The sequence below is a fragment of the Amblyomma mixtum genome, chromosome 8 (genome assembly GCF_055824585.1).
Source record: "Amblyomma mixtum isolate Tamu chromosome 8, ASM5582458v1, whole genome shotgun sequence".
NCBI lineage: Eukaryota > Metazoa > Arthropoda > Arachnida > Ixodida > Ixodidae > Amblyomma > Amblyomma mixtum.
Window position 1 is genome coordinate 13967733 of NC_143019.1, and position 16014 is coordinate 13983746.

The following is a 16014-nucleotide window of genomic DNA, read 5'->3' on the forward strand; positions in this document are numbered from 1 at the left end:
CGCTTGTGTTGCACTTTGATAAGTTCTTTGATGTTTGCCTGCAACCTACGTTTCAAAAACCGCGCTGCGGAACGCTGGCACAACTCTTGAAATCTATTCTAGTAAAGTTGCTTTTAATCACACAGCATCAAAGGTCGCCTTTTGTCGTTCACAGAGGCCGCGGCGAAGTCTTATCTTGTAAAGTCACTGGAACTCTGAAAGTACCGCAACCAGCGGGCGGCGCGCGGGCAACATTGGGGTGTTGTTGCCAGAAATGGTCCAGCGCGGCGAGCGCGTCGTCTGCTAGGCGAAGAAGGTCTCCCTTGCGGCCGCCTTGCTCATCGGTTTGCGCGAAAATTAATCAATGAAAGTATTCATGAATGATACCTTAGATGAGGTGAGCGTTTCGAAAACCTTGAAAGCGTCGCACGACAGCTGCGCAGCCTCTCGTATTCTTTACCCTACGGGTGTGAGCTAACAACGTAAGAAGCAGGCTTGTCCTATTTTGCTTCCGTGAGAGGCTCGCAAATGCATGTTTTCGGGGCCCGGAAGACTTTAAAGCCGGCAGGCTGCGTACATACGAGCGGTATATAGCAAAACGTTTAGTAAATCGGCTCACTTCGAAGTCGATGCGTATAAAACGTTCCCTGTGCGCTTGCTGTTTCCTGCCTCCTGTTCTTCCCTCCGTGTGGTCAGTCGCCGGTCGGAGGCTTGTGGGAGGTAGTTGGGCGACCCCAAGGTCGATGACGGGTCCAAAGCTCTAACTGTGCGGCCAGATAGCCAGATAGCATGCGGGCGCGCTGTGGCTGTATTTCGATGGAGGCGAAATACAGAAAGTCCCGTGCGCAGTGCGATGTAAGTACGCGTTAAATAACTCCAGGTGGCATAAATTCTCCCACTGCGCTCCACTTCGGCACCCTTCATAGCTATCGTGTCTCTTCGGGACGTTAAACTGCGCAATTTATTATTTTTTATTTAATCCTCATTAGCCAATATCGATGGCCAGCAGGGAAAAAAAATGTCGTAAAGCAACGTCTTCGAAGACATTTATTGCTGTCACACTCACACAAACACACGACGCACACAGACACACGCGGTGCACAAAGACACCCGCGCACACATATACGGACGCAGACACACGCACCGACAGAGACACGCATACACAGGCACGCGCGGTGCACAAAGACACGCGCGCACACAGATACGCACGCAGACACACGCAAACACAGACACACGCGGTGCACAGACACGCGCGCACACAGATACGCACGCAGACACACGCGGTGCACAAAGACGCGCGCACACAGATACGAACGCAGACACACGCATACACAGACACACGCGGTGCACAGACACGCGCGCACACAGATACGCACGCAGACACACGCGCGCACACAGATACGCACGCACTGACAGACACGCATGCACAGACACACGTACGCACACAGACACACGCGCGCACACAGACAGGCGCGCGCACAGAGACACGCACACAGACATACGCTCAGATAGGGGCACAGGCACGCGCGCACACGAACACAGACACACACACACACACGCAGACAGACGCTATACTGAACGTGCTACTTCATAAAACACGCCGTCCAACCACCTCGGAAGCACTGCGCCCCGTCGGCTCCTAGTGCGAGTGGACCATCTATGGAGGCGCCTAATCACGTGATCAAAACTGGCCATTAGGCGGCGCGGCGGCGAAGAGAAAACAGCTGCGGTACTTTCAGAGTTCCAGTGACTTTATTATCTTGTTTGTATTCCTCCGCCCGTGTAAACAGAGAAAATCGCACTTTCACCTAAGTGCGAACAGGCGACCAGTTCGCCCGCCATTCTTGACCGGCCGCTCGCCTGCGGCGTCAACACTGTGCAGTCGGTTTCTCGTCTGGCTCCGGCTCGGGAAGTAGACAACGGCCAACCTTGATTGCGGACCCTGCATGTAATCAAAAACAAGCAGAAAAGAGCGAAACAAGTGCTCCCTGCTTGCACCTTGAGGGACGCGCAGAGAGGTCTGCTTTGTGTGTGTTTATTGCGCGAGGCGTACACAAAAGTGCATCCAGCCCGCCGACACAGCACGGTGATGTGCAGCCTATGCAGAGATCGGACCGCGACGTGCCATGGCTAGTGGCGAGAACGCCGCCGCACCCTTCGGCTTTATCGCGCTCGGGGCCGACCGTGCTCGAGACAGCAACAAGGCCTAGGCCTAACCAGACCGTCGGTGCAATTTCGAACCTGCGGCTGCGACCTCGAGGCCGTCATGGAGCAGCGGCCGAGCGTCTGATTCCTGCGACATGTTTTCTGCCCGGGACGCGGACTCCAACTTGGATGTAGACGGCCAGGAGATCGCGTCCAAGTGGAAAGGTCTGCTGGTGGCAGCGCTCAAGAAGGTGAGCGCCGCCGCTACCGCGAGAGAGACCACCAAACAGCTGTGCGTCCCTGTGCAGCTCGTCGGCGCGTGCAGCGACCGTGCTCGCGGTCAGTAGTTGTGCGCGGCTGCTCGGAGCCCAGCCTGCGTTCCGTCTGCGGGCCGGTTGCGCGTTCGATGCAGCTGATGCCGCAACGGCCGTTGTTTGTTGCGTCCTCGCGATCGAGCAGCTCGCTCCGGCGAACTTCCATTTCTCGCGTCCGACTTTGCTGCCTGTGCATCGTTGTGCACGGCCGAATAAAGAATGCGAAGAAGAAGAAGCGAAAAGCCGATGTGCGTTAGATAAGTGCGCGCGCGGGCGCAATTGCAGCGCAGGAATGTTTCGGGCCTAGTCCGGTCAACGCGGGTCATATGCGCGCTGAGAACTGTGCATCACAGTTGACAGCGCCCTGGGCATCAATGGAACCCGTTTTTGTAACCGCCGCGGTGCCGAAGCGGTACCTCGCTTCCCTCCCAGAACTCCAGAGTTAGGCCAGCTGTACGGCTTTTATCTCTGCGGAGCTCGTGTATCCCACCGAACCAGCGGCTGGTCACACCTCACGCTCGTTGTTTGAGATAAGCGTGACGATGTCGGCTCATCTCGACTTGTTTTACGCGTGCAGAGGATTTTCGGTGTTCCCATTTCGCGTGTCGCGCGATGTAACGATTGCAGCAACGCCGGCCACTTGACTGTTATCGTTAGCCCGCTGGCGACGGTGACAGAATATCACTTTTAGGCTTCGTTACCTTATCAGGACTTTACCTTCAACATGTTTATCAAGGAAAATCCACCCTTTGGCGTTGCCTAACGGAAGCGCAACGTTGAAGGATCTGCGAGAATTTGCTATGACTTACTTGTGGAGCGATATTTGCACCATACCACTTAGTGGCACTTGCAACTTTTAAGCTATTTGTGCTAAAAGAAAATAATAGCTGCGCATCATTCCGATGCGTTGATCACATCGAGAAGAGGGAAGGTATGCAGTGCATCAATGCAATGCAATGCATCAGTCTATGAGTGCTGCCTTTAAACTGGTGCATTTTATTTGTGAATACATTCCTTCTGAACCTGATTGGAATAGTCAGTGGTTTGTGTGCCATCTAGCTACCTGAACTGTGCCTTCCACAAACAAGTGCCATTAGTGCCTTACTACCAAGCATGCATTTGTGCTACTCTAATCTTTCACTGAAGCACTTTATCCAGTTTCACATGAGAAACAACGTTTTGAGGAAATTTTTGACGACGGGAATGCATTTGCGCAGTGTAGCCATTGCTTAAATTTTCATTCGCACGTCTCCCAGGCTTGTTGGAAAGCTTTCGGAGCCTCTCACTATTACCTGACCTTGCCGCTCCGTAATCGCAGTTCACAGAATAGTCTCACTGTGACGAAAAGCTACTTTCTTTTGCTGCATAAAAGGATTTGCAAAGATGCACTCTGTGAGAGAGGAGCTGCTGCAGATTAATGTATTTATTACCATGCATTGTGCCTCAGTGTCTCATTTTTATCATATTCACAATTGTAGTATTTAGCTGATTGCAGTCAGCGGTTGGTCTTGCAGTTATGTTCCGTAATGCCCTGATAGCAAGAATTGCTGCAGTTGCATCAGGTCTAGATTCGCTACCTTAAGGGACGAGAGAACAAGGAACCACATTCAGAAAAACATGCTGCTGCCTTGTCTACTGCAATTTTTTTGCTATTGTTATCATGTTTCTTTTGCATTGTCTTGTATGGCTGAAGCAGCAACTCAGTAAAACAGGTCAGTTTGAGTACGATGCTTTTGAGGTGTCAGACCTCGCGTGTTGACTCCATTGAAGTGGCTGAAATATACTGCAGCTTAGTATCACATTGAAAAAGGCAGCAGTGCATTATCCCGCTAAATTTGTCATTAATTTTTTGTTAGGTGTGGCAGTAGATGTTGGCAGATTCTCTAGCATTTTTTCTCTATATCAGGCTGTTTTTCATTCTTTAGCGAATCACAGAAAAGTAAAGGACTGATGGCTGAATCAAAATTGTCCCACTTGTGTTCATTGGACTGGTGAATGTATGTTCTAAAGATTCTTGCGGCAGGTTCATGCAAATATTTGAAACTTCCAGGTATTTAATTTGGCTTCAAGTATTGCACAGCAAAAGGCAAATATTTGTGGAAAAAAAAAATGAATAGGAACTATGGGAAAGCATTGAATTTTTCATATCAAACTTTCGGATTGTGTCAAAGCATGCATTCATATATCTGGTGTAGTTTAATGCCACAAATTTTGATGATATGCACTTTTTTAAAAATGCCGTAGTTCACGGATAATTGCACTAGTACTGGCGTTTGAAAGAAAAAGTTGACTACTCAAGGCTGTGTGTCTGTGCTGTTCTGCCATGCTCAGAGTTCCAGTTCGTATCCAGATCTTATGATTATGAAGTGTAGTGCTTACATACTTACAAGGCTTTTATACTTCATTCTGGTGCCCTGGTCTGAACAGTCAAGACTGAGCAAATAGATCAAAGTATTAAAAAAGATTAATGCAGTGTGTTAGTCTTGCTTCCTTGGACCTGCTTTCTCTGTTTTTACAATATCTATTCCACCAATGTGGAATAGCATTGGAAAATTTTTGCATTCAGTACCCTTTGCCCCCCCCCCATTTCTTTTATATCTTTTAGTTCAATATAGCAATATTCTCTCTCATGTCTCTTGTACCAGAGTATTCACTTCATTTTAAAATCCTTTCTCCAGTTTTAAAGCATTAGAATAGATAATTATTGTCTTCATATTTGCATTGTATTAAGAAAGCAGCTTTCTATTAATATGAATTGAGTCGTGCCATTCAGCAGTTTCACGAGCTGTTGATAAATAAGTGTCGCATGGTAACAGCACAGCACAATGTGATGCTTGCTGGATTGTTCTTTTGTGTCTATCCATAAAGTAAACCCAGCTGTGTCGCATTAGTTGTGCAACGTGGCCTTTGTTGTGACATTTCTACTCGTGCCTCCTGGGGTCCTCCTCACACACTTTCATTGTTGCTAAGGAAGTTTCCAATGCATTCATGGCTGAGTCTACTACTAGACTAGGAAAATTCCATCTGACATTATCCCACGTTATGAAAGGTTGGGCATTCGAGAAAATATTGAATGCCAATGTTGAATTTGTTTGAATGCTGGCCTGGCTGCCGAGTTGTGCATGTTGGCACACAGAAAGCCGCGTGACTCATTGATATGCCGTTCAGTTGAGCTGGCATTCCACTAGTACAAAAGAGTAGCCCACCCTGTGGTGTTCGTTTGCTGCGTGTGGTTGGGGTGTTACGTGCCTGCCATTTGCAATATGTTGATGTAATGGGGGGGTAATGTGTGATTTGAGTGCGTGGAGTTGTTTCAACGCAGTCACTCATGGGGACTTGTACTTATATTGTCGTATAAGGGTTTTGAATGTGTGAGGCTAGTGCCCGCGCTTAAGGAGTGGCGCGGGCAATCTATAAACCACTCCAAATTATGCATGATGCTGCACACGAATCACAGATGGGTTACTAATCAAGCATCAGTGATATTTGCTGAAGGAGCACTTTACTTTCCATTGCTAGTGAAAGCTGGCTGTGTGCAACACACGTGACAGTCTTGACACCCAACATAAATAGCAGAAACGGAACGTGCTTTCTTTAGCGTATGCCATTTCATAAGAAATTTGAGCGCACAGTTCAAAAGGCTGCCTTTTTTGGTGCGTTTAGAAAGGAGTACGTCTATTCATGTAGGCATAATTGTGCTCAAGTCTCTCCATGAGGGGATGGAGTTCATGGAGGTGCCTGTACATGTCTCCTGGTCAGTAAGGAACAGTATGGGACGAAATTTTCACCCCCCTTCCCTCATGCCATTAAGGGTCCACTGTCAAGGAAAAAAAAAAAATTGCAATGATGCTAAACCTACCCTTAAAAGCACAGTACAAAAGCATTAGAGATTTCTCCCGTGCAAGCAGTCCATTCCTTTCATAGATTCATAGATCACAGGGAGCCGCCATACCACTAACTGACGCATTGGTGCAATGGTTAAGTGATACATTACTGCCCCGGTAGTCACTAGTGGGGCCTTTGAGACCCAGGTTACTCTTCCCAAGCGCCTGTTAGACTATCTCTTGGCCAATGAGGTGATGCACAGTGCCACAGTGGGCAGTTGCATTGAATTTATTTGAATTAATTTCATTTCCACCGGCCATGGTGGGCTGTTGCCCACTACTTAATGGGCATGCTGCCCACCGTCGGACGCCGGCTTTCCTCATGAACAGGACCTCTGATCCTATCGCATTAAAACGGCTAAACTATCCCGTTGGACGGCTTTTGTATTGTCAGTGAAAAATTCGCATTAAGTTTGGTTTGAGACAGTAAGTTTGAGTTTTTCAAGTTCAGTGCTTCTGCCGTTGCCCCTTTCTAAATCCCTGCGCTTTGGTTGGCACGCATCGTGCTGACCCTTGCGGAATGTGCTGACCCTTCCGTGCAGGTTCAGTGCCAGGTGCATCCGACGCTGACGGCCACTGAGGAGGCACTGCAGTATGTCGAGGGCCTGGTGCTGCGGCTGCTGTGGACGCTGTGCGGGGGGCGGCCGCACTCGGTGCAGGACGTGGAGGAGCGCGTGTGCCGCCTCTTCCCCCACCCCATCGACCTGTGGGCCATCCGCGATGCCCAGGCCGCCCTGGAGCGCGGACGCCGCCGCTCCTCCCTCGTGCTGCCCCTCGACAAGATACACCCGCTCCTCCACAAGGTGACTGCCGCCCAGACGGAAGTGGCTTCAGAGAAATCTAGCACGGTAGACAGGACACACTCGTGGGCTTTGGGGGTGATTTTGTCACTGAAGGTGCATTATATAGGGCAATCGAAATCAGACCGTCATGGTCTGACCACGATCATGGCCATGGTTTGTCATCATCATGGTTACTGTCCATATTTTTTATGTCTCTTCAGTACTTTTTTTATGTTTGTTCTTTTGTGGTTTGTTTAGTCCTGCAGCATTTTCATACTTGTTCATTTCCGCTAATTTCCGCTAAACTCTCCTTATGCATGACAGCCATCGTTTGATTGATGAAGCCGAAACTGAAGTAGCATGAGAGAACTTCAGTTCTAAATTATTTAGCAGCCGCAGGCGATTACCACATGGTGTCCATGTATTCTAATGCCTTATCCATTGTTACAAAGGACAAAATGTCAAAGTAAAATATGTTTACAGTCCTTCATCATCACATCACATATGCACATTTCGTTTTCTTCGTCATTTTTGCATGCTGTAGGTGTAGCCTTGTCATAGCACGTTACTTTTCATTTTCTTTGAAGGTGCCCGTGTACTCTGCAATGTCAGTGCATGTTAAAGATCCCAGGTAGTCGAAAATTCCGGAGCCCTTAACTACGGCGTCCCTCATAGCCTGAGTCGCTTTGGGATGTTAAATCCCCATAAACGATAAAGCATCTACAAATTTGTATTCGGGCACTTTGTGCAGGTTCTGGGCTACCGTCTGGACCTACAGGTGAGCCAGTACATGGTGGCCGTGCTGGAGTACATTGCGGCCGACATCCTCAAGCTGACTGGCAACTATGTCAAGAACATCCGCCATGTGGAGATCACCTGCCAGGACTGCCGGGTGGCCATGTGTGCTGACAAGGTGGGGCCCTGTCTCGGCGCTCCCGTGTGCTTCAACTTCTTCCGCGCACTCTCGTTGCACTCATTCTCGGCGGGCGGCTGCGTTGTTGTTCCCAGGTCCTCATGGACATGTTCCACGGTGAAGACCTGGCGGCGGCTGAGGAGGAGTCCCTGGGCAGCCGGCCACCTTCCTCGTATGACGAGGAGGTCAAGGACCTCATCGCGGAGGAGAGGCAGCACATTCGCGAACTCAACATGATCATCAAGGTCTTCCGGGAGCCTCTGGACAAGCTCTTTCCGAAGAGCAAGGTGCGTGCTTTTTTTGTTGTTGCAAAAGCTACACTACGCCAGCCAGCTCGGTTTGTCGCGTGGTCGCACTTCAGCCACATGCCGTGGCCCACGAACGACCTTGAGCCGCCGTGGCCCACGAACGACCTTGAGCCTCCGTTGCCTAGCAACGCCGCAGCCGCCCTCCAACAGATGGCGCCGCCGTCGACGCTCGCTCCACAAGATGTGCTCCGTTGAGGTAGAGGGAGAGGAGGTGCCCCCTTGCGGGGGGGGGGGTTATATATATATATATATATATATATATATATATATATATATATATAGTATATGCGCTTCGCCTCAGTGGATTCTAGTCGTTCTGAAGAGTGCGAAAGAGGCAGCAACGAAAGAACGAAGCAAGGAAGAGACAACACGCTCAGTTGATTTCGCAAATCAACTAGGCTTAACCAGAGCTAAACCACAGCCAATTTTTTCCTTGTGCGTACTGAGCGCCCACTCCGTCTATTTTCTGAATTTGCGGAGCATGTCAACATGGCTTAGCATCTGTGCAGTTTCCCTGTTTAGTGTGACTTAATTTTTTTTTAAAGTCCTTCTGTAGGACAGTTTGGCTATCTTCTTATTTTTTCAGCTGAAACCTGCTCGGATCACCTGGTTTGGTCTGGTTTCAGGTTTCTAAAACCCTTCCACCCCCTTCACCCAGTGGCACTTTACACTTTGGGTTTGCATGCTGTCATGACTTGGAGGCGTTTGGGATGGTTCTTGATTGGGATTCCTCCCGTAATGATGATCCCAAAGTGGTACTTGTCTGTGGGACTTTTTCTGAGAGACAAAAAATGTGATGTTACATGGGAATAAAGCTTTATGGAGGTTTCTAGAGTTTTTGTTATTTTAGTGCCGTGAAGGAATTCTGTTATGTGAGTTGCTGAATAGGTGGTATTGTCTACTAGTTGTGCCATGTCAGATGTGTGATGTTGTTTGGTCAAATGCACTGGTGGATAAAGCATGATATTTCTTGCAATTTACAAACAAGACTTTCATCACCATGCAGTTCAACCGGTAGTTGCTAGCCAGCGTCGCTATGCCCTACTAATATAAAACTGTACTGCAAGTCCACTGGTTGCATAGGTTCTAACCAACGTGGTTGTTTTACGCGCTGATAGTATCTTCATTTTGCATTGTCTGCTTTACCTGTTTAGATATTGGAGATCATGTTTGCATTGCTTTTGGCTTCTTTTACTATGATGCTAGCTGCACCATTATGCTTCAGTTTCTCTATCTTATTACATATTTGTTTTTTTAAATTTGGTATGAATTTTTCCTGCCATGCTCATTCGCAAACCTTCAGTATTCAGAGTGTTTGTAGAGCTGATGACGTTTTAATGTTTTGTGGGCTTATTGTACACAAGAGCTTTGATGAAGTTCTGACTTTCAATGGTTGCTTATCACTTGAATACAAAAAGAAGGCTGTGATTAATAGGGTAGCGCTAGAGCTTGTGCCTCCTCTTCTTGGTTTTAAGAGCGCTAGCTCTTATTCAACATGTTTCGAGATTTTGTGGGGTCTGCTACCACCCTGAGATCACAGCGCCATCTGTGGCAGCAACTAGAAAACAGCACATCTCGCATTGAGACTTGTAGTGCCATCTACTATAGCATTGTAGAAACAACCACAGCTAACGCTCGTTACTTCGTCTTCGAGACGGTGGCGGCCTTTTGGTTATTCGCACTTGATCGGATTTGATGGTGTGAATAATAAAATAGAGCAAGAGCTTGTGCATCCTCTTCTTGGTTGTGATTATTTGCATCCTATCAGATTTGAAAATGACCACAAATGGTGCAGCCCACTTGGGGCATTTAGTAAACGTGTGCCTCTAAGTGAGGGTCTTGAGCAGTCTGTGCTTCCGTCTCGCTTTGCAGGACCTGGACGTCATCTTTGGCAATGTCATGGAGGTGTACGAGTTCAGCGTCTCACTCCTCGGTTCCTTTGAGGACGTCATGGAGATGACGGATGAGAATCAGAGCCCTGCCATTGGTTCCTGTTTCTACGAAATGGCTGAGGTGCGTGGTCTGCCTTCCTCGTTTCCTCCTCTCTGTTTCATTGTTGGCCGTTGCGATTCATACCCACTCTCCTTGTCAAGATTCTCCTGAAATCCTGCCTGCTGACACTGTAGCTGTTTTGTTTCGCGCTACTTACTAACATTTCGCAACATCCTTTCCTTCAGACATTTAATGCAACGGTATTAAATTGTCATCACTCAAAAGTTCCGCCAATGTCAGAGATGAAATCCGCTGATTGGTCGAGAGAGGTCACATGACCTTGCGACGTCATAAAAACTTGCCCCACCAGGTTGTGAGCAAGCAACCTAGTTTCTAGACAGCAGCATAGATAGAAAATCGAAATCAAAAATCAGAAAAGAAAAAGATGATGTATGCAGATGTCAGCACAGTCACAGCATAGCGGATGTCTGCTACTACGGCTAGCAGTTTTAATACGGCAGTTGATGGACCGACAATTGCAAGGCAACTCTTGCAGACACACTACAAAGTTTAAACAGAAGCTGCGACAATGTGAAATCTAATGCTGTCGGTCTTAAGCCATTAAAACCCCCTCCCTTAGGATTTAAATCCTGGATGAGCTACTTGTATTTTGTGTTCGTGCCTGTCAGCATTCCCTCTGCCTCACACCTAGCCCCCCTCTCTCTCTCTGTCCTCTGCAGTACGATGAGTTCGACGTCTATGACGACTACGCACAAACTGTGGTCTCCAGAAACTGCCGTGATACACTAGCTAAACTGCTGCAGGACTCCGATGTTGCCAGCTCCTTACAGGTGGGTTGGGCTTTGTGCGTCTATTTGTAGCGTACTGTCTCTGTGCACCTCCTCAATGCATTTGCGCTTCACCATTTGCACCCAGCAATTTTAGGTCCGGCACTAGGAGGTGGTGTGTGTGTCTGTGTGACCGTGTGAAAATGCTGCCATTTGTAGCATATCAGAAGACTTGCTTGAGGCCCCAGATTCAGTCCTGGCCGCGGCGGCCACATTTCCATGGAGGCGAAGCACAATGTGTTGTATGATGTCAGTGCTTGTTAGAAGCCCCAGGTGGTCCAAACTAAGCTGGAGCCCTACACTATGCCATCCCTCTCATCGCCAGTGTGTTGCTTTGGGCCATTAAACCCTACCATTTACAATTTTCGTTTTGCTATTGTTGTCAGTGTTGCTTTTTTATTATTATTTCATTATTCCTTACTTCTTTTTCCCCAACAGACTGCCGGACATGGGTTTCTGCTAGCCGTGAAGTATGTCCTGCCAAGGCTGCTTTTGGGCCCCGTGGCCCACTGCTTTCAGTATTTTGAAGCCATCAAGGTGAGCATAGAGGGGCGCTTAATTCCCCTGACTGCTTTGAGTATAGAGCCCCAGCCCTGTGTTTCTCAGGGTCTTTAAAGGGAGAAACTTTTGCAAAGTGTTACACAGTGGTTATGCCCCTTTTATGCAGGCACTTATAATGGTAGTTCATTTTGAGCAGTGTCATGCAGTGGTGTCATCAGTGAAGGGTCATCAGACATACTGCAGCCAAATTCTGAAGTCAGATGTGCCTGTACTGGATTTGTCTTGGCTTTATGCAGCGTTTAGCCATGGCACACGGAAAACGTGAAGCTTGCACAGAAATTGCAATTCTGTAGTATAAAATGATTGTATGAAGTAAATAACAAAAATAAAAGATACTTTTTATTTGGTAAGGGGTGCTTGTGTCAGCATTGCATGATGAAGTGGCTGAACTCGATTCCGTAAAAAGTGCCATGTGAATGCAGTCGATTGTTTTTGTGTTGAATAGCATTTAAAAGGCTGAACACTCATTCAGTTGGATGACAGTTGAAACTGCACATATAAAGAAGATGTAATCCACTAGTTGATGCAGAATAGGTGTGTCATTGGCAGATTCATCTCTTAATGCAGTTACGCACTCAGAGTTAGATGTCTTAGAGTGATCAAGGAACTAATATTGCTGCAAGAACTTAGTCGGAATGATGTTTGAGAGCTGTTCCATCTTTTTGATGGAGCGCTGTGAATTATCCTTCTTGTACTTGTACACACAGGTTTTGCAACAGATGGCTCCGTCGGAAGAAGACCGGGAAACCTTGGAACAGGCCGAAGGTCTGCTCCGAAGGCTCAAAGCCCAGCTAACACGTACCTGTGCTGACAAGCTGCCACGTAAGAGGCCCGGGTAAGTCTCGGCTGGAGTTGAAAGTCTCCATTCCTTGTGCACTAGTCTGTGTCGGGAAATGTGTCATGCAAGGAGGATCTAGACTGCGCTGACTCCTTGCCGTCTCGTGCCTGCAGGGAGGCTTCTCTGCGCATGCACAGCCGAGACCGTCGAGCGGTGGCCCTGCACAAGATGAAGGAGCTGCAGAAGGCTGTCGACGGCTGGGAAGGCAGGGACATTGGCCAGTGCTGCAACGAATACATAATGGGTGAGGGATGGGACTCCCCTCCTGCTGTGCTCAGCTGGTTGTGCTCATCTTGATGTTGATTCGAGACAGAAGTACATGGGGGGCATATCTGAAGTGTCCAGATAATGATGAACATTAGCAGATTGAATTCCTCTCTAGGTTACTTTCTGTAGTCACCAACCACAACCTACTTTTCAAATTCGGTGGGAAAAATTTGTGAACTTCAAAAAATCACTGTACTAGGCTGAAATCGGCTTGAAAAGATTACTAGTTTTAGCCTCTGCCATATTCCGCCAAAAAGCAAATAATATTAGTAGCTTGCATTTCAGCCAGAGTCACGCTCGCGTGGTGTCCGTACTGCAGGCGTCCATGACTTATTACACATAGCCAATGCTGTTTGCGTGGCCCACAGGACATACCGCAAACCATTTCATGGATGGAGCTGGCAATTCTGTGCTACCCTGGCACGGTGTGCGCCCTTTGGCACCGGTGTGCACCGGTCTGTGTGGGATTTCAGCAAATGGGTGCTGCTCAAGTCAAGGAGAGAGAGTGTATCCTGGGCATTAATGGCCCAGCCATGGCCAGTGTATCGAGAGAGGGAATATGCGGGAAGAAGACAACTACGATACCCCCCCCCCCAAATTTCCCTGTTCTCTATTTTACTGACGGCAATGATGCCTGAATTGAAAAGAACGTTCCCGTTGTTGCCTTATCAGTGCAGTCGTGCTTATCTCCTTAAACTGCTGTCACGACACGAACCCCAGAAAGATTGGTGTGCATTGTTTGCCCCGAGTGGCAACAATGAGGCAACGAAAATGCCATGCCTACCCAAGTCAATTCATTGGCATATAGAATCCAGAATGGCGCATTCTTCGGCGACAAAGAGTCGGCTGGGGTGTAGCAGTGGTGCCCACTCGTGACTTAGTCCGAAAAATTTAACTTCCGGACTTACAGGGTCTGGAATATTGGCTGTGAATACATACATATTCCTATGAGGTGCACGGTGGTTCTGCAACAAAGCCTGTAGTATCGCGCGGGTCGAACTTATTGGAATCTGAAGAATCGGTTGGCTACTGCAATGTTATCATAGTGCAAAGTGTCCAACTCTATCCCATGACATCCCGAGGGTTAAAAAAAGTTTCTGTCAAGCAGTATTTTAGGGAAAAGTGAAAAGCAGCAGCAGTTTCTTTCGTCTGCTGTGTTCTCAAACTGGGAAAAATTTCTGATGCAATGCATAAGTTGCTTGCAGTGTTTATCCTCCGTGTACTAGCAGTTTGGCTAATTTCTCTTGCTTTGGTGAACTGCTGGCGATTGTACTGAACTTACCAATCGAAAGGCACTTCAACACTGAAAGTATCATCACAAATGTCTTGCATTTCTCGGCAATCTGTATCGTCTCATGGTTGTTAGACAAAATAGTAGATTTCACTTCTCGAACTTCGGAGGCCTCAAAAAGAAATCCTGGAAGGGGCTACGGTTAGTGATGGTAAAAATAATTGTAATTGATACCTCAGGAGGCCCGACATGAATTGGTGGCATTATAGCTGGAATAAGACTCACTAGTGGGTTAAAAGTATGTGGCAGATAAGCATAGAAACTGACAAAGTAGTGGCAGGCTAGTTGCAGGTTGGACAGCTGAACAGCAAATGGCACAAGTCCAGTGACTATTGCTCTGCCTTATGGAGCAGTTTATAAAAATAGATTTCTTTTCAAGAAAGAAAGGCGCTGCAGTTAAAACAACTGCTGTCATGGTTTTTTTTGTTTGCAAATTGTGTGCAAATTGTGTGTACATTTGTCTTTTACACTTGATGCCGTGGTATTGGTGCTGTTTCAGTGTGTATGGCTCTCTTGGACAGCTTACTTGTGTAGCATGACCTCTGGGGGCTAACTGTACAGAGATGCAGTTTTTAGAGGCCATGCTTGTGTGTCCAGCTAACTGTTGAGGGTTAGAATTATTTATAAACCTGGATGCTAGACATTGGGAAGTGGAATCAGATTATACTGCTGGCTTCCATTCCATTTAATAAGAAGCTTCGGTGTTCGTAGCACCTCTGTTCTGTCCTGCGGCACACTTGGTTGGTGACCATAGTGGTATTATGGCGGAAGCCTTTAATGCCTCGTCGTTGGCGACAGAAGGTTGTCAGCAGAGGTGTCACGCTTTTTTCGGTTGGTCGAAATGGTTATGACGTCAGAGTGCGCGGATTCGAAGTAATGAGGTCACGCACGGATGCCTGACGCCCCCTTTTGGAGCAGACGACAACTAATAAAATAGTTGTCGTCCGCTCCGACAGGGGGCGTAAGGCGTCCGTGGGTGGCCACATTACATGCCTCATTACTGCGAACAGAGCCATGGATTCAACTGAACTCATCGAAGCAGGGAGAGAGTCGTGCTAAAGAAGCAGTCAAAGTCTGCAGTCAATGTGTGTAGTTGTAATGTGTAGTCAAATAAATCACTATTACAGCAGCACAAACAGTCTCGCAGTCAATGCCAAACAGCGCGCAAGGAAAGGCTTTCCGCCTTGGAGCACTTAGAGAGCCAGAGTGCCCCTTGAATTTTTGTAATGTATGGAAATGTAATGTCTTCATTCTTTATGGCCTGATGCTTGCAGAGGGCACCCTTGGCAAGGTGGGCTCGGGCCGGCGGCTGACCGAGCGCCACCTGTTCCTCTTTGACGGGCTGGTGCTGCTGTGCAAGCACAGCAACAAGCGCTCGAGCGTGACGGGGGGACCCACGCCCGAGTACCGCCTCAAGGAGTGCTTCTTCCTGCGCAGGGTCGAGATCCTCGACCGAGAGGACACCGACGGTAGGTTTCACCCCTGCCGTGTGTCGTCCTTGCGAAACGTGGAATGCGCGGGTACTGTTCTCGGGCCTGCAGATCGTTCGAGGTTTATGCTTCTAACACCTCTTGAGCTAACCTCAGAGTACTGTTAGTCCTGAAGAGCGTGCATAAATGTCAAGTGCACTGAAATGCGCCAGAGAAGCAGTAAGCAGTGTCAGAGCGGTCGTTGGTAAAAAGAAATTTTCAGTGCATAGCTGCTTAATGCACAAACTTATTCGTGTTCTAATGCCATAGCACCAGTGGTGTTAAAATATCCAGCCATATCAAAACTAATCCGAAGCCCTCCACTTCGACGCCCTTCGTAACCTGTGGGTGGCTTCGAGGTATTAAACCTCACAATTTACAATTTTTTTTTTTTTTTTTACGCATAACCCTGCTCTTGACCTCACAGTAACTATTAGCTCTGTAATAGAGTGCAGCGATACTCCGTTGCCTCGATCTCGGCTA

The 16014-nt window shown here is 47.9% G+C and overlaps 1 protein-coding gene across 1 annotated transcript in view; it reads left to right on the forward strand.

The window, feature by feature from the left end:
• The first annotated feature begins 1847 nt into the window (after positions 1 to 1847).
• The window catches only part of Sos (Son of sevenless guanine nucleotide exchange factor), a 37530-nt gene continuing 23363 nt past the window's right edge, over positions 1848 to 16014 (forward strand). The window contains exons 1-10 of the mRNA XM_089556559.1: positions 1848 to 2375; positions 6865 to 7125; positions 7856 to 8017; positions 8113 to 8304; positions 10198 to 10338; positions 10998 to 11108; positions 11544 to 11642; positions 12374 to 12501; positions 12618 to 12748; positions 15337 to 15531. Of these exons, the coding sequence (XP_089412685.1) occupies positions 2280 to 2375; positions 6865 to 7125; positions 7856 to 8017; positions 8113 to 8304; positions 10198 to 10338; positions 10998 to 11108; positions 11544 to 11642; positions 12374 to 12501; positions 12618 to 12748; positions 15337 to 15531 (1516 nt within the window). The 5' untranslated portion in view covers positions 1848 to 2279. The remainder of the gene's footprint in view (positions 2376 to 6864; positions 7126 to 7855; positions 8018 to 8112; positions 8305 to 10197; positions 10339 to 10997; positions 11109 to 11543; positions 11643 to 12373; positions 12502 to 12617; positions 12749 to 15336; positions 15532 to 16014) is intronic.